We start from the raw sequence: 26,909 nt of genomic DNA on the forward strand, positions 1-26,909 counted from the left end.
CATGAGGAAAAGGAGTGTGGTTGTTTGCTGGACGTAATTCTGTCAAATTTATGTATTTTGAGGATAGAAGAGCACATCTCGTGCCATCTTCAGAAATTCTCTCCTAATTTATAAACTATGTTTTGATATCTATGTTAGTCATTTTCATTATTACTTATAAGTCTATCTCAATAATATTCGTGAGCTTTTCCTTACTATATTTTTATAGGATTTCTTTTAGTTAAATAAATTTTTAATACATTTGTTTGTGAAAGCGTCGCTTGCGAATTTTTATTATTTTTCTTTTTTTGTTGCTGTCTTAAGCATGTAAATATATTTTCAGTTATTCCTTTTTTATTTTATTTATTTATTAAGTTTTTAAAAATTAGACCAAATTACGCATTTTAATCTTTTATCGAACTTTTCCCGTCTTCTTTTAATTTTTTTTTCAGTCTAACTCAAAATGAATGGCCTTAAGAAGCAATTACATTTGTGATAAACACAGAAATATAATATTTTATTAAAATAGATTAATTTATTTATCAATATCCGCGAGTATCTTTATAAATGCAGAGGCAGGTAATCCCACCCTTCCAGAAATTCGAGTTTTGAACCCTGCAGCTATGAAATTTTGATATGGACCTGTCTATTTCACACAATGTTATGAAGCAGGATTATCGTACTATTGTCACCGTTAAGTCTACAGATAGCTAGTAGAAACGAACTAACTATCCATGATGAAAGATGTACACCAACTACTCACCGATTGTCAAAATTCAGATCTAAACGAGTTTCGCCTGTTCTCTTTAAGAAATGAAAACGCGTTAGAACATTTATTTATTTACCGTATTTATTTTTAATTATTATTATTATGAGTCCAAGAATAGCAAAAACTTGCCTACAGAGAATTATCATGCATAGGAGATTCGTATGTATTTTAGAATCGTGAAATAACGATAACTTTCTTGAATGTCTAACTAATTAGTTTATTGGGTCATTATATATACCAAATGCATAAAACTAAAACATGTTACGAGACGCGTGTACTTACATGAACTCCATTTTTACGTTTGATTCGAAATGGCGGATGTCAATATTCGATATTTCCATTCCTTGAAGGTTCCTTAAAAAAGAAAAAAAAAACGAATTCTATGATTGATCTCAACTCTGAATTCATCTCCGTAAATTACCAGTTAATTATTACTCGTATCACATTATTATTTGAAGTAAAATCACATTTTACTTACAAGGATTGCAGGTTGATCAGTTCCTTAAATATGTCAACAGCAAAAGAACTTATCATGTTGTACTCGAGATTCCTGAAAGAGTTAACCCTTTGTTTATAAAATCGGTTCGTAGTCAAACAAATTTGAAATAGTACATTTTCTTAAAAAAAAAGCAATATAATTTATTTAGTGAACTGCTTATTCCCATATTTTATGTATCTTTAACCACACAACAATTTATTTTATGTAGTTAGGTTTAACTTATAAAATGAAATATATTTTATTTATATATTTGTAATTATAAACATATGAAATATTTAAAAACTGTAGTGTAAACTGTTCAGTAATTTAACGAATACAGACTGTCACATATACGACAGTCCTTACATTGTAATTACTTCATTTTCTGTGTTAAAATGCAATACATACAGCTTGCTTAATTCTGTCAGCTTGCTGAAAATTCTACGCCTTAAGAACGTTAACTTGTTCCCGGAAATATCCCTAGGAGATAAAAAAAAAAATATATTTTTTTTTGTTGTTGTTGGATACATTTAATCTCATTTATCAAGTAGTAACAAAAAATCTGTTAATTTTAATTAACTACAAAGTAGAAAGCAATAATACTCACAGTTCGACAAGACGTACTAAGTTACTGAAAGCATTTTCGGCTACATCCTCAATGAGATTATTTTTTAGGATTCTGCAAAGAAAACCAAATTATACAGCATGTAATTAAAGCATTTAAATGATGCACGTCTTCAAATAAGAGCAAGAATTTTTTTTTTTTAATTTGTATTAGTAGGTAACCTAAATTAAATGACAAGATAAACATAAAATAAAGACTGAACTCACAACTTACAGCACCTGCAGACCTTTTAGTTTGGCAAATATTTCATCGGTGATGTGACGTATATTGTTGTATTGCAGATCACTGTAATAGTTGAGCAGAAGTAAAATTAATGCAAATATGAATAACCGACGTTAATTTAGGCTTAATATAATGCATTAAGATAATAAATGTATGAATAAAAACTAACTTCATTTACAAAGATTTCTTAAAGCATCTATTATTAACTATCTAAAATATTTTAATAACTTATTAAGCTTTTTTTTTTATTCAGTTTCATGAATTTATTGTTATTAACATCATAGCTGTTTTTATTATATGAATTTTTGAAATCATATAAATTATTTGTTGTCAAGAAACCGATTTATTTGTATATTTTATGCATTTTTGGTGTCTTAGTTGAAATTAATTAGTATAGTCATGTAATGAATCTTTTCATTAATTTAATAATAATTAGTCATCTCCAGACTGTATCTATTTAGGAAGTACTTTTTTTTCTTTTTATTTTCTTAATGTATTGGACTTATGAAAAAAATAATATGGCAATCCGTTCCTCTGTTCATTAATCACATATTTCACATTGTTTAGAAAATCATTTTGAATTTATCATCTCCTTAAAAAATAATTAAGGACATAATAATGAAAAAAGATTTGCATCGATTTTATTATTATTATTTGTCACTTCTTGGAAGTCCCAAGAGACTCATCGTGAGAGGTACCTCTAAATTACTGCACTCAATCAATACTACAATACTAAAATACTAAAAAAAAACTAAAATACTACAATCAATCCAACCTTCTACCTCCCATTAAATGTATTTTTGTCTTTAATAATGTGTGTTCTTTCCCGTTTGCTTATTTTGCTAGAGGAAACGTCCCAGTTTCCGGTAGGGGAAAAACATTATTTTCTTCATGCGAGGTAGACCAATCGAAAATTCCTTACTGTATATTTTTCTTATTGGTCATCAACCGCTGTTGATTGTCTATCACATGTAAATCATTAATTTATGAATAATGCACATGTTGATTATTTAGTTTAAAAGTCGGATCAAGTCATTTCAGTCTAGTGGAGATTTTCAACATTGTATTATTATAACAATATAGATGGCGCCACCTTTAATCAATAAAATTAATTAAATACAGCACAAAGAAAAAGAGATCGTTACCTACAGCCAATACAACTTGGAATTGGAAGAGAATGTGGCTCCCTCTAACGCCAGATAGTTATGGCCCAGGCATCTAAGAATAAACGAAGTTATGAAACAAAATTTTGAAGCTGCTTTGGAAATGATAAACTCGTATTCACATAGGGAAACATTGAAAGACCAAATCAAAATTAATTTCAAAAAAAAAAAAAAAGATTATGTTTAAATAAGTCGGATAATCGAAATATTTTTTTTTTATTCTTCTAATGTAAATCGAAGTCTTTGCCAAAGAAATATTTTCAGCAACATTGCACTCTTCGTGTAATTTGTTATCACAACGATTTTTTGTGATCTCAGAATGTCGTACCAAGTGACGTTTATTGGCATGAATGAGGAGAGTGCTGAGGAACCTTCCAAAATAGATCTGGATATGTCATTTGAATAGCAGCATGCGTCATCGTCATTAATTATATTACAATATGATTTATTCGCTAACATGTTATCATCACCTATTGTGTGAATTTGGTTCGCTGACATCGTTGGCGTTTCGACATCACTGACACGAGTTCTGCTCGTTTTAACTGGTTGTATCAATAATTTATTGTCCTGCGTGACAAGCGTTTCAATCCGTATGTAGGAACATCTTCCAATAAACAATACTTTTTGTAACATTTTGCGACCACAAAATCTCATTGCATTGCGGTGTTGTCATCTGCTTAGAAAATATGAAAAACACATTAAGGATTCTTTTTCGTTTACATATTCTGAAATGTTTATAATAATATATAATAAATGAATATTAGAATAATGAATATTAGAATATTAGAATAATGAAAAATAATGAATATTAGAAAAATTAAGAAAGAAAGTTTGTCAGTAAAATGTAAAAATTAGAGGTTAGAAGAGTAAAAAATTCATTCCGATGGATTTATTCCGAAAATTCATTCCATTGATAAGAATGTAAATAGGCGTATTTGCTTCGAACTGAGCTTCATATCGGTATGACAAACTCAGCCTTATGGGCTCCACTCACCACTGCAAATGCCATACCAATATACCATGCTAAAATTCTGCAGTGTTAATTTACAATGTAAGGAAAAGCAATTTTGCATTTCAACTGAGTATTCACTTGAAATCAGTATTCACGATACTTACAGAAGCTCCAAAGAAGGCGTATCAGTGAGCAATTCCAGATCAAATTCCTTGAGAGAGTTATTCTCTATAAATCTACAAGCAAAAGAAATTGGAAAGTGTTCAGTTATTCTTTAAAGCATTGACGACACCATGAGTCATAAGTTGAAACTATTCACTTTTTATTTATTGTTATAAACTTACAGCCACTTCAGATTGTCCAAATCCTTAAATGCTCCTCTTTCGAACTTTTCTAGGCGGTTTCGTGATAGGAACCTATTAAAGTAAATACTATATTAAAATTTATATATATATATATATATCAAGTTTCGTTATTTTCTTATTTTACTTATTTATATTATAAATGTATTAAATATGTTATTTTATTTGTTTAATATTATATTATAACATTTATTAAATTTTATTAAATATGTATGTGTCAAGGAAAGTTTCGTTATGTATTACTTTATGGTGTATTTATATTATAGCATTTAGCAGGTGTTTAAATTCAATTTAACTAATATAACTAATTTAAGCCATAGACAATCCGAGCAAGCTGTGAATTAGGGAAAATATAGTGAAGAATGTTATGTTGACGGGTACAATACGTTACACTTGATGGTAAACAGTCGAATAACAGTTTGCATTCAGCAGGTGCAAAACAGTTGTGTGGATTGCAAAATTAGATTGACTACGTTGAATTTGTCAGTCTGTTTATGAGTAATCGTACGGTTTCTCGCTCTACGTTAGCTTTGTGCAATCTAAAGTTACTCAATAGAGGACCTTTGTTATTGTTTTCCATTTTCGACGAAAACCTGCTATGCGTCGCCATTTATTTGGATTTTGTTTACGGTGCCAGTCTAATTATCTAGGACGCTGATTTCTCAACACGCGGCATTCTTATGGGTTCAATTTAATAGCGAACGAGAATGCTCAGTTTGTAGGACGGACGTGCTATTTTTGACCTGGTCTTGTAAAAGATGCCTTTACTATTAGAAGTTAACTGTTTGCATATAACAAACAAAGAAGAAATCTTTTTCAATATTCAATGCATGTAAGTAAGATCGTAGTAAGATCGTAGAAAGGCTTTTTTTGACAGTGGCAAAGTGGGAGTACAGGAGAGTACAGAAGGGAGGATGTTGAACATCCTCCTTTCTGTACTCTCCTAACACGAGAACATGCAATTGTTTATGAAAAGGAAGAAATCTCTTCGATACAAGCAATTACGGGGTATGAAAGATGTAATGCAGGCACCAAGGCAATACTGTTAACAAGACTTGATCTACTGATGGCATCTGTCACTTCCCAAGGATCTGCGAAAGGGTCTGTGGCATTGTGGATGGTATATAATTTTATTCTTCTATTAATACAGCACGTTTCGTCGCTACTGTTTCTGTGGTATATTGGGACATAGCCGAGAAAAAACAACAACTGAGAAACGAACTGAACCTGATCAGCTTCTTTGATTAGCGCTGCTTTTAACAAGATTGTTGAATGTAGACTAAGGAACTTTTGTCACAGTGATAGCTAGTTCATTCTTAGGATACAAACATCTCGTGCATTCGTTTCATTTCAGAACATCCGAGATAATTATTCAATGGGATTAAAGTCGAGGCTTTGCAAAGATAGTATGACAAAAACAAGGATTTTTCAGAATCATTGTCTTTGAAAAAGCAAACCAACCAAAAGAAAATAGGTGAAACCCCCTCGATAATTTGTTGCTTACACCAAACTTCACTGGGAGTATCAGGCTGGAATTGTTTGGTGGGAATACGCCATACCCATTCGCATCCATCAGTTATGTAAACTTTGTACTCTGTTCACGAAATATTTTCTGTGATATCAGCTGGCGAACTGTTAACAGGAGTTGTCAATATTCACGTGCCGTGGTTAAATTATCTTCAACATTGTGTAGCGCGCAATCCTGCTTTCCTGCCAGGGTTCCCAAACTGTTGCTTGCAAGTACTGCCGAGCTCTATAAACGAATTGTGCTCTTCTACAAATGCATACAATGCTCACGAGACATCAGTTTAGTTTAATAATTTAACGTTGAGTTTAGAAAATGCGCACGTATCCAATTTTTTTTTTGTTTGTTTTTGTTTTTGTCTTGAAGATGCTGACTTAAGCAGATAGACTTATTCAGCAGTATTGTCAATACGTTGTTGATATCTTTTTCTAAATGAAAGATGTTAAGTTGTTGCTTTTGTTGGACACTTATTATTTCTTTTTTTAGTTTTGTTACAGAACTAGTAATATATCTACAAACTTATCACATAAAATTATTTATAATAGTTAAGAATGCATATGGTAGCTTCTTTAGTCAAATGTGCTTAACTCGTTTAAATACCAATCGTTTAAAAAATTTAAAAAAAATAGAAAATAAGAATAATCAAATAATCACTTACAGGGTGTTCAGGATAAATTTGACAGTTTCGTAAGGAAAAAGAAAATCTTCTTTGTATCTATTAAATTTAATGAATTGACAAAAAAACATTACAGGCAGAGTTAATTACAATACTATCAACAAGATTTACTCAAAATAACCACCATTAGCATCGATCACAGCTTCAATTCTGCTTCGGAACCTCGAACAAGCTGATGCTACAGTCTCCCTGGGAAGGGCCGCAAAAACTGTTTTAATTTTATCCATTAACTGGGCTTTTGTATTACTGGAAGTGCGATTGGTGTCTTTTTCAACTGCGCCCCATACAAAATAATCCATGGGGTTAAGGTCTGGGGAGTTTGGAGGCCAAACATTTGGACTGGTGAAGTCGTAGAAATTTTCAGACAACCATTTTTGACTTTTCCCAGAGGTGTGGCAAGGGGCCGAATCCTGCTGCCATACATACGGCCTACCATTGGCTACCCTTGTTATCCAGGGCTTGACTACAGTTAGCAACTCCACGAACAAAGCCCGAATTCCAATGCCAGGGTTCTTCAACACCTGTTCCTGCAGATTTGCGAGGAATTCTGCTGTACGAACGCAATCAGATCGTCTGCTAGGGATCTTTCTTCTTGCTACATCCTCGTAGTCACCATTGCAAGTCTCTAGTTCATGCCTGATTGTTTTTATTGTATTCAGGGAGCATTGGGCAGCAGTCGTAATATCCTTATTTTGATGGCGGGCACGAATCATCATGATACAAGTTATTCTCTTCCATGATTCAGGTGGGTTCCAGCTATCCATCCTTTCTGACATCTTGTATATAAATGAAGAAGGGTCCAAACTTTTAAATGAAGAGAAGTGTGTGTTAATACATGTAACTTACGGAAAAATATAATTAATTATAAATATGTCAAATTTATCCCGAACACCCTGTATATTTAGTTTGTACAGAATTAATTTATAGTATAGAAAATGTTCACTATACTGTTTGGAATTACATCATGATAGCGCGTAAAATAAGTCTGTCAGCTCATGTTTTCGCAGCCGTTTTGTCTGGTTGCAGATGGAATTCGTATCATTGCGTATATGAGATTGGCTGGTTCACCATCGGCTGAGAATTCATTATAAAGTTTCGTGATGTTCTGTACGTTCTTGTCTAAGTTACAAGGAGAGGTAAAAAATATAACTAAGGAGGAAAAATAAAGAGGGGTAAAAATATTTACTAACAATTCTATTCTGTTCAGGTGCTGTGGACAAATTAAACTTTATTCCGTTAGAATGAATATTCCATATATTTTCATATGTAAAAAATGAGCCAGTTATTGAGAAGGCAGGTTGGCTGCAATTTAAAAACAGCTACTTTACTGATATTTTTACTAATTAGTGATTTTGTTGATTTTAAAACAATAATCCCAGTTCAGTATAACTTCTATTACATGGTTGGCATTATTCTTTCACCGTATTTTCTTATGGGATACCACTTATAATTATTTTTTAGGGTGAATAAGTAAAATGAGTAACAAATAATCGGTTGATGACTAGTAGCAGTGTCTACAGTATTTTACTTTCTATTTCCTTCTTAACTGCCTTGCGCTCCATTTTGTTCCAACTGTGCGGAAGTTTTCAGAGGTCTCTTACCAACTTAAGAAAGGACTGATTTCAGATTTTGTGTGGAAATGGAATGGCGTAACGTCTGCAGAGAAAGGGAGTCTTCTCCTGCATTCTGATCTTCATTCTAGTCCGATTTCCTCTGAATTTCTCGAGAGGCGTTCAGTGACGTCATAAAGAACAGTCCCAATTTGGACAAAATCATTTGAACGATGAATATTGTTAGAAGTGTCTGACTCCCCTCTCTTTATTTTAGTCCGATTGGACTGAATTTCTCGGATAGAGGTCTTCAATGACCTATGAAACATTTATATCTCCAATTTAGTGTTACATTACATTGTACTGGTTGGAGTTATGACTGAAATTACTAAGGTTTTGAGGCCAGTGTATTATGCATCAGTTAAATACGTGAATTCTTTAGTCGGCGGTCTTTTTTGCTAAATGTTTTTGCTTGGGTCTTTCCAGTTTTTCAAAACTGGAAAGACCCAAGTTTTCCAGTGGTAAAATCCTACCTGTATAAACCAAATTCGTTTAAAACTGGACGCTCCCACTGTAAAGATGGCGGCAGGAAAGGAGGTGCAGTTTTTATTTTACTTAATTTCATTTATTAATTGGATTTAACGCTTCGCATTTTGGAGTCTGTTTACTGTTAGATACCTTTGTGGAATGAAAGTGGGAGATCGATCATATTTAACTATGAATAGGATTTACAGCTAGTCGAACATTGGCCCTAATGATTTCAGTAATCAGTGACTGGCTATTATGCTGCTGTATAATGCCAGTCACTGTTTACTGAAATATTCTTGATAATTTAAAGAACTTATTATTCTGCGCAGAATTCGGTGCTTGTAAATTTGAAAAAAAAAAAAGTTTGGTAGGTTTTGCACTACAGAATCCGGTAATACTGCTCTTTGTTTTCTAATAGTTGTTGTTTGAATAGAGATCGTACAAAACGCCTGCTGATGAGCCAAATAATTAATTATGTTTTCTCGGCCATTGTGTATGATCTCTGCAATTGTGGCTGTGCGGTTTTATGCCATAACACAGCACAAAATTTCGTGAGATTTACATTAATTTGAGTCTATTTTGTTTTGAATTGTTATAGCATTACCTGTCAGTAGCGCACTCAAGATTTAATCTTTGGGGGGAGGGGGGGGGACCGAGTTGAGCAGACGATTTGAGAAAACACACTACCTATTGCATACGATCTATGACTGAGCATCTACATTGATCGCTAATTCACAAGTAGTATAGAAATAGAAGACACGAGACAACATAAATATTAAAAAAAAAAAAAATTTAATTAGGAAAAGATTTTTGGACAACTTTCTAGTGTTTTTTTTTTCCTTTTTTGGGGGAGAGGGGGGGGGTTCCTTGCCTCCCTCTAGGTGCGCCACTGCTTACTGTCTTTCGATATCCCCAGTGAAGGCTATTTTCTTCTCGTTCTTCCAGTTGCATTCCAAGCTAGCAAACGAGCACATTCAGAATACAAAAAGTCTTTTATACAGCCTCGCGAATGGATTTAGGTGTTTTCTGCAAGTCTTGGCATTAAAGACAAAACCATTTTCGCTTTAATCAGCAAACACATATGCAGTATATGACGCTATATTTAAACACAGCGTGGTGAATTTCCCAGAATGCGAATGAAATCCATATGGCGAACGTTTCCGTAATAGGGCTTAATGCTCTCAAAGCAACTCAGAATAAGGTTGAAAAAAATTTTCAATTTAATAAGAGGAGTACCTTTTTATGTTTGTACTTAAACACTTGAATAAAGGAGTTTAGAAGCGTGTCTCTTCAAATTATACAGAACAATTTCCGCTTATCATTCTAGTAAAATAGCTTTTATTATGCCCCGTTTTAATTATCATTGTGTTATCCACAGACATGCCTCTCGATCTAAATCGCCAAAAAAAAAAAAATGTCGTTGATAAACATAACCTTGACCTAAACATACACTTCTCATATAAAAAATAAATAAATGATAAGTTGAACATAATAAATAATAAAAATGCCTCAGGATTAAGGAAATAGAATCAGAAAGGAAGAAAAAAAACTAATGCAAAATGTAATTACTAAAGAAATTGTCAATGCACAAAATAGAAAATTAAAAAAAAAAAAAACTAGAGTGAACGCAGCAAATATAATTGCCTAAGTACATGAATTTTGGTTAATGATTTTAATCAGTTAAAATAGCGAAATGGCCAATAGTTTAATTATTTGTTGCAATCAGGCTTAATCGAAGTTTGGATGATATCTGGGCGTAGTTTCCTCATCATGAAAGAAAATAACAAGGTTGCAAACTCAAGTAATTATCGGTCAATAATATGGCTGCCAAATGCTTTTAAAGCTGTGCGCTGCAATCATAGCGAATTCGATATACCATACTTGTGTGCTTATCAAAGAATCAGATTTATCTGAATGAGCGAAGATGCAATGAAAAAAAAAAGCTAGGGGGAACAAAACACCATCTCCTTATAGACAAAATGATCTTCAAAACTGCAAAAACACGAAAAATGAAACATAGATAAACTGCAAGAAAATATTTGACTCTCTTCAACACTCCTGGATCCTAAAATCACTGGAAATATTTGAAATTAGGAAAAACATATGTTCTTTTCTGGCCGCTGCTGTGAAAACAATTTTACCGTTCAGTATTGAGCAATTGGAAGATATTAGCATTAGAGTGGAACTTTCCAAAGGCCACCATTATCTTAAACATTTCTTTAATACCGTTATCCGTCCATTATTTTGAAAAAATACAACTCAGATATGAAATTTTTAAAAATAATATTAAAATTTTACGTGCTGTATATAGATAACTTGAAGTTATATGGAAAATCGGTGCACCATATTGCAGTGGCGAGCTGGGGGGGGGTCCTCCCCCGGGAGGCACTTTGAACCTTTTTGAACTTTTGCAGTTAATTCTAAAATACAGTCTCGAGAACACAGTTCCAAATATTGTAATACTACTGCGAATTTTCCTAACAATTGCTGTAAGTGTTGCTAGTTGTGAGAGGAGTTTTTCTAAATAAAATTGACTAAGAATTACCTACATTACTATGGAATAGACTTCGCTAATGTCATCGACGATTTTTCTAACAGAAAAACAAGAAAAAAACATTTTAGAATGTTGCAATTAAAGTTTTACTTCAAAACTAAACATAGTGTTTTAATTTATTTCCCTATACGTCGTTTTGACTTTTTGTAGTATTTTTGGTATGTATTGAGAGGGGCGGCAAACTCAGGAATCGCCCCTGGCGGCAACAGCTCTAGCTACGCCACTGCCATATAGACTCATTACTGAAGAGTTCGTATTTTCAGTCAGGACATCAAAATGGAATTTAGTTGAGATAAATGTACAATTTTATCTATTAAACGAAGAAAAATTAACGATTCTAGCAATTTTAATTTGGCCAGTATAAACATATAAAAGCAATTTCAGCTAACCAATAGTATAAATATGTAGGAATATTAGAAGCCAGTGATATTCTCCACTCGAAAATTAAACAACAAGCAGCAATACCTCAACCGAATTTGAAATATTCTGAGGAGGGAAACTAATGGACTGAATAGAATTCGTGCAATGAACTCTTGGGTTATACCAGTGATACAATATACAGCTGGTATGTTAGATTGGACAAATGTGGACTGCAAAACTAGAAAATTAATGACTATGCATCATGCTTTACAAATCCACGAAGTGATGTTGACCGACTGTATCTACCAAGAAGAATAGACGGATGGGATGTTCTGCAAGTGAGACAGACGTTGAAGAAGAAGAAGAAGAAATTGGTTAAAACAACTGCTTAGAGCATTTGTTCAGTGTGCTGTTGTCGATATATTCACAGTAAGCAAATGCTTCAAGACATTCTACAAGAAAGTTTACTAAAAGCAATAGAAATAAATTCGATAAGAGACGAAGAAGATAATCGATTGAGGAGCTGGAATATTACTTTTATAACCTTTACATGATTTTTACATGATCTGACTAATATTTACGATAAAATAAAGAAAAAAAATAACCAAGATCAAGGCATTTCAGTGGATATATTATGGATATATCAAGAAAGAAATTGAATGTTTTATTCTAGCCGCTGAAGAACAGGAGTTACAAACTGATGCAGTTAAATCAAAAATTTGAGAATATCAGTAATAACAATAAATGCAGATTATGCTGTCAGAAAGATGAAAGTATAGAATATATGATCAGATCAGTACCTGCAGTAAAATTGCTCAAACTGATTATAAATACCCCATCATCAATTGGGCAAGATAATTCATTGGTATTTATGGAAAATACACTGCTTTGCTACTATTGATAACTGGTGGCAGCATAATATATATATCAATTAGTAGTCAAAAATTCCAGAGATACAATAAGAAATGCAAGGAACTTCGAAAAAATTGTAGAATATCGAAATTTGGAAATCGAAATTGATTCGGTTGTGACTAAAAGAGATCAAGATCATCGAAATTATTATTGGTGCAGTTGGGATTATTTCAAAGAAACTATGTAAATATTTACAAGAATTAAACACTGAGTGCAGCTGTCATGGTAGATTGAACAAATGTAGACTGCGAAACTCGAAAATGAACGACTATGCATCATGCATTCACACAGTGATGTTGACTGACTGCATCTATATAAAACGGCGTTACTTGGAGCAGTCCATATTTTACTATCTGCATCTGACAGACGATTCTTAGATTCTTGGGTATAATCTGAATCGAAATGTATCACCAGTTAAATTATGAACAATGGGCGGTAATCGTTTAGCCTTGTTGAATGGAGTTTGCTTCCACAGAACTTCAGAAGAAAGAGTTATAAATTCGATTCTATTCGCTATAAATTCGATCAAGAAATTGCAGTAGTTGTCTGTCATTCTCTCCTCCCCGAATCCTTATGAAAATCATTAATGGTTTGGGATCAGCTACCTGTGACGGATAGATGGAGATTGAATTGCCTGTATATCTTCAAAAGTTAGTTTTGACTAAGCAACCTCGCCCACTCCCTTTTGGTGATTTATTTATTTATTTATAATAATCATAAAACAGCCTTGTCAAATAAATACATGATTATGGATATATTTTTGGAATTTTGTGAGTTCAATCTCTTAACTAATTTAGAAAGTTTGAAAACCAATAAAAATCAGTTACTTTAGTATTCTTGTACAAATATAGTTAACAGATGTCGTATAACTCGGCGCTTAAAAATTCCGCTACATATTTAATGAAAAATAGTTTTTAAATCTCGAATTTAACTTACAGTATTCTAGTTTTCTTCATTCCCTGAAAAGCTCCTTTTGGCAAGTAACGCAGTTCATTTCCTTCCAGCTGTCTGCAATGGTGTAAAAATTGTATTACAATAGTAGATGTTACTGGTTTAATACATACGTTGATGAAGATTGGAAAAATTTACAATAAAATTACTGATGCTTCTTATATTATGACATTTTAAATTGGTTAAGGAAATTTGGTAATGCCAGTATAGCTAGCATTTTCGGCATTATCCTCAATGGAAGACAGAGAATTTACAATCACAAGAGCAGCCCTATTAGCCCTGTCTAGTAAAGGATCCTTGGAAAATGTAAAAATAAACTGACTGAAAAGAAAAATTCTGTCAATTGATTATAATGAAATAATTTTAACTAGTATAATTGAGTAGCATTTCTAACAAACTTGAATTTGTACTCATTTATTTATTAATAATGGCTGGTTTTAAAAATTCTTACTTCCTTTTCTTCGGACGTGAAAATTTCAACGAACGATGTTTTAATTTAATATTTCGCTCTATTTTAGCATTTCCGGTCATTTTTGTCAACAGGTGTCCTTCAAATTTGTCCCATTTATCCCACAAGACGCTTCCCAGGATGAGAGTACCGTTTAACGTGAAAACCAGTACTTATGTTGTAAATAGATTTAGAAGCGAAAAATAATTGCTGTCCATTTAGACTGGTAATGAAATCGAAATGATCTCTTAAAGACACGGGAAACAGCACAACTGTGATATCGGAAGTGGAGGGGATTCAGTGAATGTAGTAGAAACTACTGTTCTTTGGATTGATACGAGTTACCAGACACTTTTTTTCTTTTTAAGATATATATGGAGTATGTTTATGTCAAGAAATGTTAAAGTAGAGTATGTCCAAATGAGATAAATGGGTGGCCATATTCCTTATTATGCATGCCTTACTACTTTTTAGTGAAAGCGATATTCCTTCAACTTTCAATTTTAATTGTTCGATGATAAATTTGTACGTTCCCCCTCCCAAAAAAAAGGACTTTTTTAAATTTATCTCTTCCATTGGTTGTTAAAATAGCAAATACGCAGTTTACTTTTTTAGTAAAAACATCACTTCTATATAAGAAGAAGAAAAACGTTTTACTTACATTAGAATAAGATGCTGGTATGATGCAAACGTTGCATACTTCAGGTCTGTTATGCTGTTATTCATTAATATCCTAAAACGAAACGTAGTCTCATTATGATATTAAAGGTAAAGTGCATTACAATATCATAAAAATTATAACATACGTTTATAATTTATACTGGTTATTTTAATGTATACTCATTTAATACTGCGCCATTTTCCGGAACCGCGAACAGTCACATGCAGCAAAAAAAAAGTTGTTATGAGTCAATAGCTTATCTAATCCCAATGTATCCTTGCGCACTCAAGCTCTCCGCGCATATTCATTCATTGGATAGAAATAAGACTAATAATTCCGAGTTCCACTTGACAAGAAAGGTAAAATGTGTACTTCTGTCATCTACAGCCCTTGGTAAAGTTAACCTGATTTTTAAAATCACGTGCGGTACTATTTCATTCACCGAGAGTGAACCATCGTCATTTATTCGGCAGGCTACGAAAACATTCCTATACGGTTCCCTCACTTGTCCATTACTATGAACACTCATGGACAGCTACACCAAAATTGAAGACGCAAACTAATAAACGCGAAGAATTTTATAGATCACTAAATAAAACCACTGTACTGAGAAGAACGAACAAACGAGAAAAGCTCTAGTAAACCAAGAAATAGTGTACAAAGTTCAGAGTTTTTCTTGACCTTCCACAACTGCTGTCATCCACTGATAAATTGAAGCAAATAAACAAAAACGCTCAATATTAAATTAATAAGATTTCATCAATGGAAAACTGGCCTGAATATAGGCATTTATTTAGAACTAAATAAATTTCCACTTTTGAGTGTAGTATTAATTTATTTGTGAGAATAGTTTAAAACCGTGGTAAAACTGAAGTAGTTATACTATAGACTTCATCAGGCCGAATTCGATGAGACAGAAGTTTGCAATATCTACAAAAATTATCAAATATTTAATTATTACGAGTAACGTAAATCGCTTGGTTATTGACATATGTTACGATAGCGCCCTCTCACATATTTAGATGTCGGAAAAAAACGAGAATTCAGCAAAATTGCATATAATATGAAGGTATTATTAAATAATAATTATTATGAAGGTAGATTCCTAAAAATATTTTCTTAATAATTGTAAATAAAATAATACTCTCGTATTCATTTTAAAATATTTAAATATTATTTAAGAAAATAAATTTTTTGAGTAACGTTATGTGCTGCACTTATAATAAGCTAGCTACTAGGAGCTATGACTGTAATTTGTCAGTTTTATTCGTGCAACAACATATTATTATAATGTAATGTTGCATGAAGAAATGCAAGATAAATGATTAAGTGTGATGTTGCGTGGATAAAGGCAAGATAAATTAAGAAATGGGATCTTGCATGGATAAATCTTTGACATGATAAATTATGTCTATTGGATTGAGAGGATCTTTTTACAGTATATTGCTGCTTTTCTTATGTTTTCGTCTTGTTGATTTAATTGTCTAATATTATTATGGGGAATGTTATACGTGTGCGGAGATTTTTAGCAAAAATCTAGAATGTAATTTGAAATGTTTGATGACTGCTAATATTCAATCTGTGATTTTTTAGAGGCGGCGAAACGAACGAAGCAATTGTTCATTAGTCTACGCAGATCATCCATGCGTGGAATTGATAATGACAGCGTAATCTGATTAAATCATACATTCATAAAACGAACAGACAGCGAAAGCAGTTTTACTTCTTTGCTAGTTGGAAAGACCAAATAATTTTGACCAAGAGATGCCAGATCTAATACATACTCTTAAACAAAATTAACCTAATCTGAAAGAAAAAAATATTAACGCGTATTTTCTCCTAAAAGCCAACCTAACATAAAATATAGCCTTAGACCTGCAACAAGATCGTAGAGTTTAGAACTTGTCTTCGTATTTTATCTTAATAATTAAAAAATTGGGTTTAATACATCATATTTTTGAAAAGCAAATTTTGCATATTTTGCAAAGCGTTTGCAAAATATTTGTGCGTTTCTGCATGCATGCATTGAGCAGTTGATAACAGTTATTGCAAATTAAAGCAACAAAAACCAAATATGAGAAAAACAATTATAATGACGTCACAATCCAGTAAAGCACATTAGCAAATTATTTTTTTAACTTTTATTCTCTGCTTTGCATTTATTTCAAAGGTATTCGTTGGTTGAACTTACAATTTCGTTAGTTCTCCTTCTATGCTTTGAGGAACTGAAGTGAAATTCTTGTTGATGCAGGTAAGTCTCGTATCGTAGTCACATCTGCAAACGATTGGATATTTCTTCAAGGCTGAAAAAGAATGACTGTTAAAAAAATTAGTCTTAAAAGAAAATAGATGCTTTGAAATATAGAAGTTCCTCTTATTTGGTATTTATATTAAGCATACCCATTCACGTTGAGTATTTATCCTGCATGTGATTGACACTTCTGTCAAGATAAAACGTCATGTCAAGGGCACCTGTCGTTCATGGATATCGCCAGAAGATCTAACGAAACTGTAGGAATTTATTATATTTCTGGATAGAGTATTTGCTGTGTGTTCAGAAAACGTGGAGGGTCACTGCCTTCGTCTATCTACTATTCGCATTTGATACATATGTCTGTTAGATGAATATTTCTATTAAAGGGGTTACTGAACATTTGTTTTTATTCCTTTATTTGGAATGCGAAGATGTAGAATAGAGACATATAGTAATGGCTGCAAAGATATTACAATGAAGACAGTCATTGCAATGCTTTTCTCTCACATGCTGTCCAAATTTTGTGGTCTCTTCCTCCCCCCATTGGAATTCTTTACACCTAGTTCTTTCGCTATGCCACTCTATACTAATAATGTGAAATCGTAATATTTATTGGCATTCTACTGAAATTTGTAAAAAAAAAAAAAACTCGAGTTCTCTCTCTCTCTCTCTGAAATAAACCAATATGTTTTGTGCAATTTTTATTTATTTTTCTTCAACAAAGCTCCTCATTCACTGAAATCGCTATTTAATATTGTGCGGGAGATTTCTTTTTATACACAATACAGAGAGTACTAAAATTCGAATTCTAGAATCCAAGTAATAATACCCAAGTAAGTAGCCAATATAATCCCTTCAGGTTTTATAATAACTAAAAGCAATACTTCGTATACTTATTCATCATCATACGTATCAAGGATTTAGGCCTAGCATGGCCTGTTCCGGCCTTAGAAGTTATCGTTAGAATCGTTTAAGAGGACGTCCTGGTTTTCTTTTTCCTACTGGCTTGTACTTTAAGGCTTGTTTTGGTAATCTTTCTGTTTTCGTTCTTTGAACGTGTTCCATCCATTTATGTTTATATTTTTTAATTTTTTCTATTACTGGTTCTTGGTTTAATTCTTTCATAATATCTTCGTTTCTTTTGTGATCAAATAGGGTATACTTTGCAGTTTTTCTCATAAACTTCATTTCTGCTGTTGTTAATCTTTGTTTGTCTTTTTGTTTTATTGTCCAGATTTCGCTTCCATACATTAAGACCGGTAAGGCTAATGTATTGTATACTTTTAGCCTGGTTTGTTTTTGAACTAGGTTTGGTTTAAATATAGAGTTAATTACACCTGTTATTTTTAAATATTTTGCAATTTTTACATTTATATCTTTTTCATTTTCATATGTGATCATACATCCTAGGTAGTTAAATGAATTCACCTGTTCTAAGATCTTGTTATCTATTACTATTTTAGTTCTTGCTGGATCTTGTCCTTTAAAGGCCATAGTTTTTGATTTTTCTGTTGATATTATCATACCATAATCTTTGGATATCTCATTTAGATTTAAAATAGCTTTCTGTAAGTTATCTTCAGAATTTGTAATTATTATTTGGTCGTCTGCAAAGAGGAGAGTGTTTAAGTTAACTGTAGGTGAAAGTTTAATTCCTTGGTGTAAATTTTTACTCCATTTTATTATTATTTCATTTAAGTAGATATTAAAAGGAGTTGCTGAGAGGGGACATACCTGTCGGACCCCTTGGTTTATCTCTCTTGTATATGATAGCTCGTGATTTAATCTTATTTGTATTTGGTTATTTTCATATATACTTGTGATAGTTTTTAGGATATTATTTGGTATTTGTCTTTCTTTTAATATGTTAAATAATGTTTTTCTTTTAACTTTGTCAAATGCTTTTTCAAAGTCAATAAATGCAATATGTGTTTCCAAATTATATTCTCTTCTTTTCTCTACTATTAATTTTAGGCAAAAGGCTGGGTCTATACATGATCGTCCTTTTCTAAATCCATTCTGTACCTCTAGAATAAAGTTTTCAGAATATTTCATTAGTTTGTTATTTAAGATTCTGCTACTTATTACTGTTTCTAAACTGCATTAAAATCCGAAACATTCAAAGTTTTATAAAAAATAAAAAATAAAAATTTTCGCCCTAAGAACAAAGCTTGAGGACTCTTCCCCGTGTTTATATTTGAATTTGCTGTACCTAGTCGAAACTAACAATTAATTATAAATTTTAATTTTAATACTTAACTATCCAAAATCCAAACAGACTAAAATTTTACCCACAATGCAATATGAAACATTAAATGTATGTACTGTATAATCCTCTATATTATAATCCTCTATATTATAATCCTCTTGTATAATCCTCTATATTATGATATCGTAAAATTGTTATTGTTTGTGATGTGGCTAACAACGCCATAAACGAATTAATCAACTAATTTTTGCCACTTCTGACAAATCGATATATATATATCTACATCAATTTATCTACATCAATATATATATATATATATATATATATATATATATATATATCGGTGCCGTATGACTGAGTTCCCACGGTAAGGAATCTATGGGAATTCTAATTTCCTAAGAGGGGGATGTTTTAAAAAAAATTAACGAACGTTTTGGAGTGTTCTATACCAAGATGTCACAACTAGTAATGTTTATATTGCTATATAAATATTATATTCAGTACAACAAAATTTGCCAAAAATGATGACACTGATAATGCGTTGTATATTTCGCTATACATAGGTATACACATACCCCTTCGTAAGCTGGGGATATGTGTATTTCCGAAGGCAAAACATTTAGTTTCCGCATTAAGTCTAATCTCAGGATATTCTAAAAGAACATAAGAGTTATATTTAAAGATAATTAAAAGTAGACAAAGAAAAACTTATACTTACTACAGTTTTTTGAGGGTGTTCTGAGAGTTTCCATTAAGGGAGGCCACTTTTCGAGTCCCCTAATAAAAGGATATAAACTACCGTGTGTGTCCACTGTAAAAAGAAAGAAATTATCATATTATTTTGTCATAAAAAACAGAGTTCTCACAACTGTGTTAAATGCGATATTGAATCAATATTTAAATCGACTTACAATCAATTTTTCACACAACAGCCTACTCATAACAAAAGATTGAAGAAGTAGAAATGTTTAGAAATTATACTGTTTGATATTTTCTAATAGAAAAATTAGAGTTCAGATTCTCCCAAATGTCGTACTTATTTTACATCAGCATATTATAAAACTACGTCCTATAATATAATATAATAGGAGAGCCATGAGGATTGGCAACTGAGGTTGGCTGACACCATTGGCGTAATTCTGTTTTCATGATCCGAGACAAACGCTTAAAGAGATCTCTGCATAAAAGGAATCTGGACTCAGGTCCCAAGACACAATGCTGTGCTGGGTCTTCTTACACAGGTGAAAAGTACCGTTGAGGTTGAAGGATATGGGGCATTTTGAAAGCGGAGGGGATAATTAGTGTCATGTGGTTGTGCCAGCATAGGATGCTGATATAAATCATCCCCGAAGAGTAGTCTGATATTTTCTGGGGATTTGAATATTATTACAGGTAAGTGAAAGTGAAAGGAGATATTTCTTGAAAGAAATAAGACAGGACTGGTGTCATTAGTGTCACTGAAGTTTATAAAGTCGCCCTTACCCGGAAATAGCAAGGAGATGGAGTTTAAGAAATCAATTATGGAAGATCTTGAAATGTCGAATGACTGCGCATTGTAGTGTATGCTGGTCTTAAAAAGGGTTGCTTTATTTCAATAAGGAAATAAAGGGAATATACTGTCATCAGCGAAACTATGGAGAGAGAATTCATAATTAGCCAGAGAAAGTCATGCGTGAGAAAGAGAGAGAGAGAGAGAGAGAGAGAGAGAGAGAGAGAGAGAGAGATGCAGAATTTTGGCTTCTGGCGTAGTTTAATGATGGTGGGAAAAAAGGAGGAGAAAAAGCTATCTACTGTAACAAGCAGTGAAGACTGATGAGAAATCAGGCGACTCAGTTGCAAAGTGTGGAAGGCAGACCAATTCAGGATATTCCTAAATGTCAACATCGACCATGAAGAGTTTCTTCAAATATATCTATGACTTGTGTAAAAAGGTTGATGCTGGCTAGGAAATCTACAGTGGATCGATGGTAGCGCAGTCTACTCTTGTCTCTAAACTCTTCATTAATTGGTGGACCACATGGTAGGGAAGAGGTTGGCTATAGATTACCATCTCCATAATTTTCATGAGAACTAAAGATGATGGGACGATAGTTGATGATTTACTTCTGCTTACTTATTTTTTAATTGGACGGACGCTAAAGGTATAAAAATAATTCAAAGTACGGCAAAAAGGTTTGAGCCAGAGCATGGGGCATGCATTGTGAGTGTGAAATCCTCGCAATATATATGGTCTCAACAGTCTCCCTACATACCACTCTACTCACTGGTAAAGTGAGTGCCTTCAGGACTATTAACCAGCTGATTGGAAAACTTCTGAAGTGTTACTGTGAGGATTGTTCCTGTACTGTAGAGCATTTTGTGGATTTATTTTACTGCTGTATTCTCCGATGGGAGGTTCCGTACAATGGACTTGTTACGTCCTTCATGAGTGTCCCCCACACTGTATCGTTAAATCTATATTTCATTCTAAATGCTCTTTGAGAGACAGAGAAGCTTCTAGAAAAAAGCTTTACTAGCATTATAAAAACTTTCACGCGTTATATATGTAAAAAATAAATAAAAAAAAATATAAAATATAAAATTTTATTCAAGAACTCCGATTATCCTTTCATCCAACGTTACGTAGACATCATCAGGGAAGCAGACGGTAACTGCATTTAAAACATGAATCATAAGAATGAGTCATAAACCATGGGCCTACAAGCTCGTGTCTCGGTCGCAGCTGAAGTGATATGATTACACTATTAGAGAGTTAAGGAACAAATAAATAATTCCGAACATTGGAATGAACATTTTAATATCCTTTCATCCTATTGGAATTGTTGAAAAAAATTTTCTCCGGGCATAAAATTCCCAGAGGAAACCAATAACTGGCTCCTGGAGCGTAAGATGGAGCACTCCTAAAGACCAGTTAGATTCATTGTCCTATAGAGAAGTTACTAAGTACCTTACTCTTACGGTTCCACTCTTATTTTTGACAAAAAAAAAGTTTTGGGATTTGTTTACTTGGCAGATTGCCAAGATTAAATGAGATTCTATAGTATGAATGAGCACGACCACAAGTGCGGTCGTGCTCAGCATGCTACCTCTGTCAGACAGAGAGGATGATGGAACAAAACCAAATTCTTCCATAAAAGCAGATTCTTAATGGAAACACTTCACAAAGACTGTGATGTTCTGCTCTACTGAATTTAAATAGGAATGATTACCTCAATTTTTTTTTGTTGTTGTTTCAATTTTTAGAAGTGGTTCTGTTAAAACATTGCGGATCACTGTTAAATTTTAATATCATTCGCATTACATCATGCGCTTTATTATTATACCTCAATTTAAACATTCTCCTACGTTAAGTTTGCTTATTATAACGTATCTTTCACAAAAGCTGGCTTTGTTACTAGGCTAAAAACTTTTCCATTGTGTGTTTTATCCGCTTCATAATTCTATTTACTTCTCTAGTTACGTTAGTAAATATTAATATTAGTAATAATTATAATAATAATAGATTCGCGTCTTGTCGCTGACTAGAGCAATTTTCGTAGACATTTTTTTTTTCACTTGGTGAAAAAAAAATGATCGATCATGAGACTCCTGAGCTGATCGATCTCTGTCTCGTAGATAAGTAGGTTTTTGATCCAAGAAGACCGGATATTGAATTTCTACGAACTCAGAAAAATCAACTATAGAGTTCAAACTATTTCTAACAACAATATACGTGTCTTGTTTAGGATCACGAGACGGAGGCAGCCATACTCTCTCTCTCTCTCTCTCTCCTAATTTTATTTACTCCTTTTATCTCTATCTTCTTTGTAACATCGTTCCAGAAGTAAGAAATAAAGAGGGTTCCGTGTACTCCGCTTTGAGAGTGAAAGTGTAGTGGATTTATTTTTATTTTTATCTAAATAAATGATTAATAATTATTTAGAATTACAAACTATAAAACTTAAACAATATCTAAACAAAGTAACAAATTTCTAACTTTATGGTTGAGAGCCTCCTTTGTTCAGTCGATAAACTACGATACCCTTTGGAACGACTCCTATCACTATTAATTAGATTTTCATGAAACCCGTTACTTGGCCATGATGTGCCATTGAGGCTAACACGTAGAGGAAAGATGAAAATTTATGGTGTTCCACAGGGCTTTGCGCTCTGATTAATCTTATACATTACATATAAATCAATGGCTTCCTGTGATGTAACGCTTTCGCAGATTGCATCACTTTGATCTTCTCTTCAGACGGATGTAGAAAAAAGCACACCCTGGTGAATACTGCTCTGCTGAAAGTAACAAATTAGGTCCATCCAAATCGATTTACTGTCAATGTAACGAAAACAAAATCTGTAATTTTGAACTTGCAAAATTCAGTATACAAAAGCCATTCACATATTCTTATATATGACTGCACTATAGATGAAATTCGATTTGTAAATGCGTAGAAATATAAATAAAATTGTTTGGTTAAACATTATCGCATTACTGTTAAAAGTAATACAATTATTATTATTATTATTTTTTTAATGTTGGGCCCATATGCAGGAGGTTGGCTGGTCAACCCATAGTACGTTAGTACCGTATATGGGTGATGGGTTGTGAAAGGAGAAACTTATTTACATTTGATTTGAACGCCTGTATGTTGTATTCCTTGGGAAATACGTCAGGGGAAGACTGTTCCACAGTACTGCAGTAGCAGGGATGAATGAGGAGGAGAAGAAACTTGTTCTGTGGGTTTCGAGGTGTACTGTAAAAGGATGTTGGGCGGCAGCTGTACATGTTCCAGTGGGCTTGGTGGGGGGAATTATTGATGCTGTTTCAGATGAACCTTTCCCGTGAAAGTATTTATAGAATATACAGATTGCAGAGACCAAGCGCCTATGTGAAATTGGGAGGAGCGAGTTGGTGAGGGATGGGTCATTTATTAGTCTAATCGCTCTCCTCTGTATTGAGTCAAGCATTTTCAGGGTGTTTTTGGGAGCCCCACTCCAGATGTGAGAGCAGTATTCGAGAGCTGGGCACATTTGTGATTTGTAGTGTAAACAGCTGTTTAGAGGTGAAGAAGCGTCTTGAGCGAAAAAGAAAATCAGCTTCCAAAAAACGTAGTTTTTTGGAAGCTGAGGATGCAATGGTTGTGATGTGTTTATGCCAGGAGAGGCTTTATGTCAACGTAATTCCAAGAAGAGAAATTTCGTCTTGTCTGTGAATTCGAGTGTTATCGAAAACAATGCTGGGGAAAATGGTTCTTTTTTGTGAGAAATAAGACAGAACTGGGTTTTACTAGCGTTGAAGTTGACAAGGTTGCCTGAGCCCCATCGGAGGATGGCTTGGAGGTCGGAATTAAGGGCAGTGGTGGTTGATGTTCTGTGGGTTGAAGTGAGTTGTGTAGGGTAGGGTTTGTCAAATGAAAGGGAGGAATGTAGTGTGCTATCATCTGCAAAACTGTGTACTGGGTTAGAGGTCAACCGAAGTAGATCATTGATATATAGAAGAAAGACGGTCGGTGAGAGAACTGAGCCTTGAGGGACCCCGGCATTAGTTGGATGGTGAGAGCAATGGCGTACTCAGGATTTAATTTTGGAGTGGGCCCGAGCACTCAAGATTTAATCTTGGGGGGGCAAGTTGAGTAGATCATTTACGAATACACACTATGCATTGCATACGACCTATGACCGAGCATCTGCAGTGATCGCCAATACGTGACAAGTAGTATAGAAAGAAAAGACACAACAACATAAATAAAAAAAAATAATAATAATTTTAATTAGGAAAAGATTTTTGGAAAATTTTCTACTGTTTATTTTCTTTTTCTTTTTGGGGGGCCCTTAGCCCCCTCCCTGGGTGCGCCACTGGGTGAGAGGATAGGGAGCCGTCTACCATCACACATAGTGTGCGTCCGGACAGGAAGCTGGCAATCCATCTGCAGAAGTCCTGAGGCAATCCAAATGATGGTAGTTTGCTTAGTAAGCCTTTGTGCCAGACTCGGTCAAAGGCTTTGGAGATATCAAGCGCAACTACTTGGGATTCGCCGAATTTCTCCATAGCGCTTGTCCAGTGATGGGTGATGTATGAGAGTAGATCTCCTATTGAACGGCTTTGGCGGAATCCATACTGGTGGTCGCTTAATAGCCGGTAGATTAGGATTTGAGAGTTGATGATTTTCTCCATTACTTTAATTTATTACTTTAATTAATTAATTAAAAGATATTTGGGATATTTTTGCAATAAAATTAAACACAGATTTCTGGATCAAAATTACGCTGGCAACTATACAATATCTTTCAATGACTACTACACTGGTACTTATCTGTGACGATGCTCAATCTTAAATTGAAGGATCCCGAGATTTTGCTGCGTAATTACAAATAACATATCACATGCAAAAGTCTCAGAACTTGTTGCGTTGTGCTATGAAAAATAAATGCACATTTCTAGTTAAAAATTTCGAACAATCATATATATCTCCATGACAGCCATATTCGTCGTCATGGAAATATGCTGTCTTTGATATTCGTTTCTGTCTTCAAAGTGTATCAATAATTGAAAGTCAACGTAAACCAGGGGTCGCAAACTGGCGACCCACGGGCCGAATACGGCCCGCGACTTTAATGATTTCTTTTCTAAAAATCAATGTTTTTAACATCCTGCGGGGATTAAAACAGAAAAAATTCAAACTTATAAATGTTTTACGCAGCTTTAAACAAAAGTAAAACTTATTACTGCAATTCTTTGTACCATGTTTCTTTCATCAAATGTCAATAAGTTACAGGTTACCATTGAAATATGATAGTGTGTTAATAAAAAAAGTTACTTCAATAACTTATATTTTTTGACTATAACAATGTTTGAATTTAAAATTAAAAAAAGAAATATAGATCAAGAAGGCAAAACTTTTCAAGAAAAATGGGAGAAGGCATATTTCTTTATGGAAGTAAAAAATATTCCAACATGTTTGATATGTAGACAAAGTGTCGCCGTGGTGAAAAAATATAACTTAAAACTCCATTATGAAACAAACCATAAGAACTGTGATAAATATACAGAAAAGATGCGTGATGACAAACTTAAAGATTTAAAAAATGAACTGGTTTCAACAGAGGATATTTTTGAATGTTTTTGAACACAACAAGTGATGCTGCTGTTAAATGTAGATATGTCGTAAGCGAAAAACTTTCTCGGGCTTCGAAACCTTTTACTGATGGAGAATTTATTAAAAATTGTATCTTAAGTGCAGTCGAAATCATATATCCGGAAAAAAAGCAAGCATTTCAAAGCATAAAGCTATCAGAAAATACAGTTGCGGAGCGTGTTGGAGATATAAGAGAACTTCCAAGTATATTGAGTCAAAAAATAAAGAGTTTTTGTAGCATTCTCCATTGCAGTTGACGAATGTACAGACATTGTTAATACTTCCCAGTTGGCAATATTTATTCGTGGCGTTGATGACGATATGAATGTGACTGAAGAACTATTGGATATAGTGCCTGTGTCAGGAAAAACGACAGGAAATGACTTATATTTGTGTATTGAGAAAAGTCTTGAAAATGCTCACGCAGACTGGTCAAAATTAGTAAGTGTGACTACAGATGGGGCTCCTGTTATGATTGGTGTTAACGTCGGACTTGTTACAAAACTCCAAATGAAAAAGGAAATGTTGTGCGAGGACAAACTTAAATCGTTTCATTGCATAATACATCAGGAGTCACTTTGTGCTAAAAAACTAAAGATGGAGAACGTCC

General features: G+C 33.4%; 1 protein-coding gene across 3 annotated transcripts in view; it reads right to left on the reverse strand.

Annotated features, from left to right (window-relative positions):
* LOC150100267 (relaxin receptor 2-like) overlaps positions 1-26,909 on the reverse strand; it is a 94,001-nt gene that overhangs the window by 8,882 nt on the left and 58,210 nt on the right. For 2 of the 3 annotated variants that reach the window (XM_090402449.1, XM_090402447.1), the window contains exons 3-14: positions 19,897-19,989; positions 16,907-17,018; positions 14,716-14,787; positions 13,592-13,663; positions 4,533-4,604; positions 4,353-4,424; positions 3,223-3,291; positions 2,065-2,136; positions 1,834-1,905; positions 1,635-1,706; positions 1,227-1,298; positions 1,031-1,102 (exon numbers count right to left, since the gene is read on the reverse strand). In XM_090402449.1, the coding sequence (XP_090258575.1) occupies positions 1,031-1,102; positions 1,227-1,298; positions 1,635-1,706; positions 1,834-1,905; positions 2,065-2,136; positions 3,223-3,291; positions 4,353-4,424; positions 4,533-4,604; positions 13,592-13,663; positions 14,716-14,787; positions 16,907-17,018; positions 19,897-19,930 (863 nt within the window). In that variant the 5' untranslated portion in view covers positions 19,931-19,989. The remainder of the gene's footprint in view (positions 1-1,030; positions 1,103-1,226; positions 1,299-1,634; positions 1,707-1,833; positions 1,906-2,064; positions 2,137-3,222; positions 3,292-4,352; positions 4,425-4,532; positions 4,605-13,591; positions 13,664-14,715; positions 14,788-16,906; positions 17,019-19,896; positions 19,990-26,909) is intronic. The other variant, XM_090402448.1, reaches the window with a different exon arrangement.

Source organism: Typopeltis vanoorti, chromosome 13 (assembly GCF_054136105.1).
Source record: "Typopeltis vanoorti isolate ZY-2024b chromosome 13, IOZ_Tvanoo_1.0, whole genome shotgun sequence".
Lineage (NCBI taxonomy): Eukaryota > Metazoa > Arthropoda > Arachnida > Uropygi > Thelyphonidae > Typopeltis > Typopeltis vanoorti.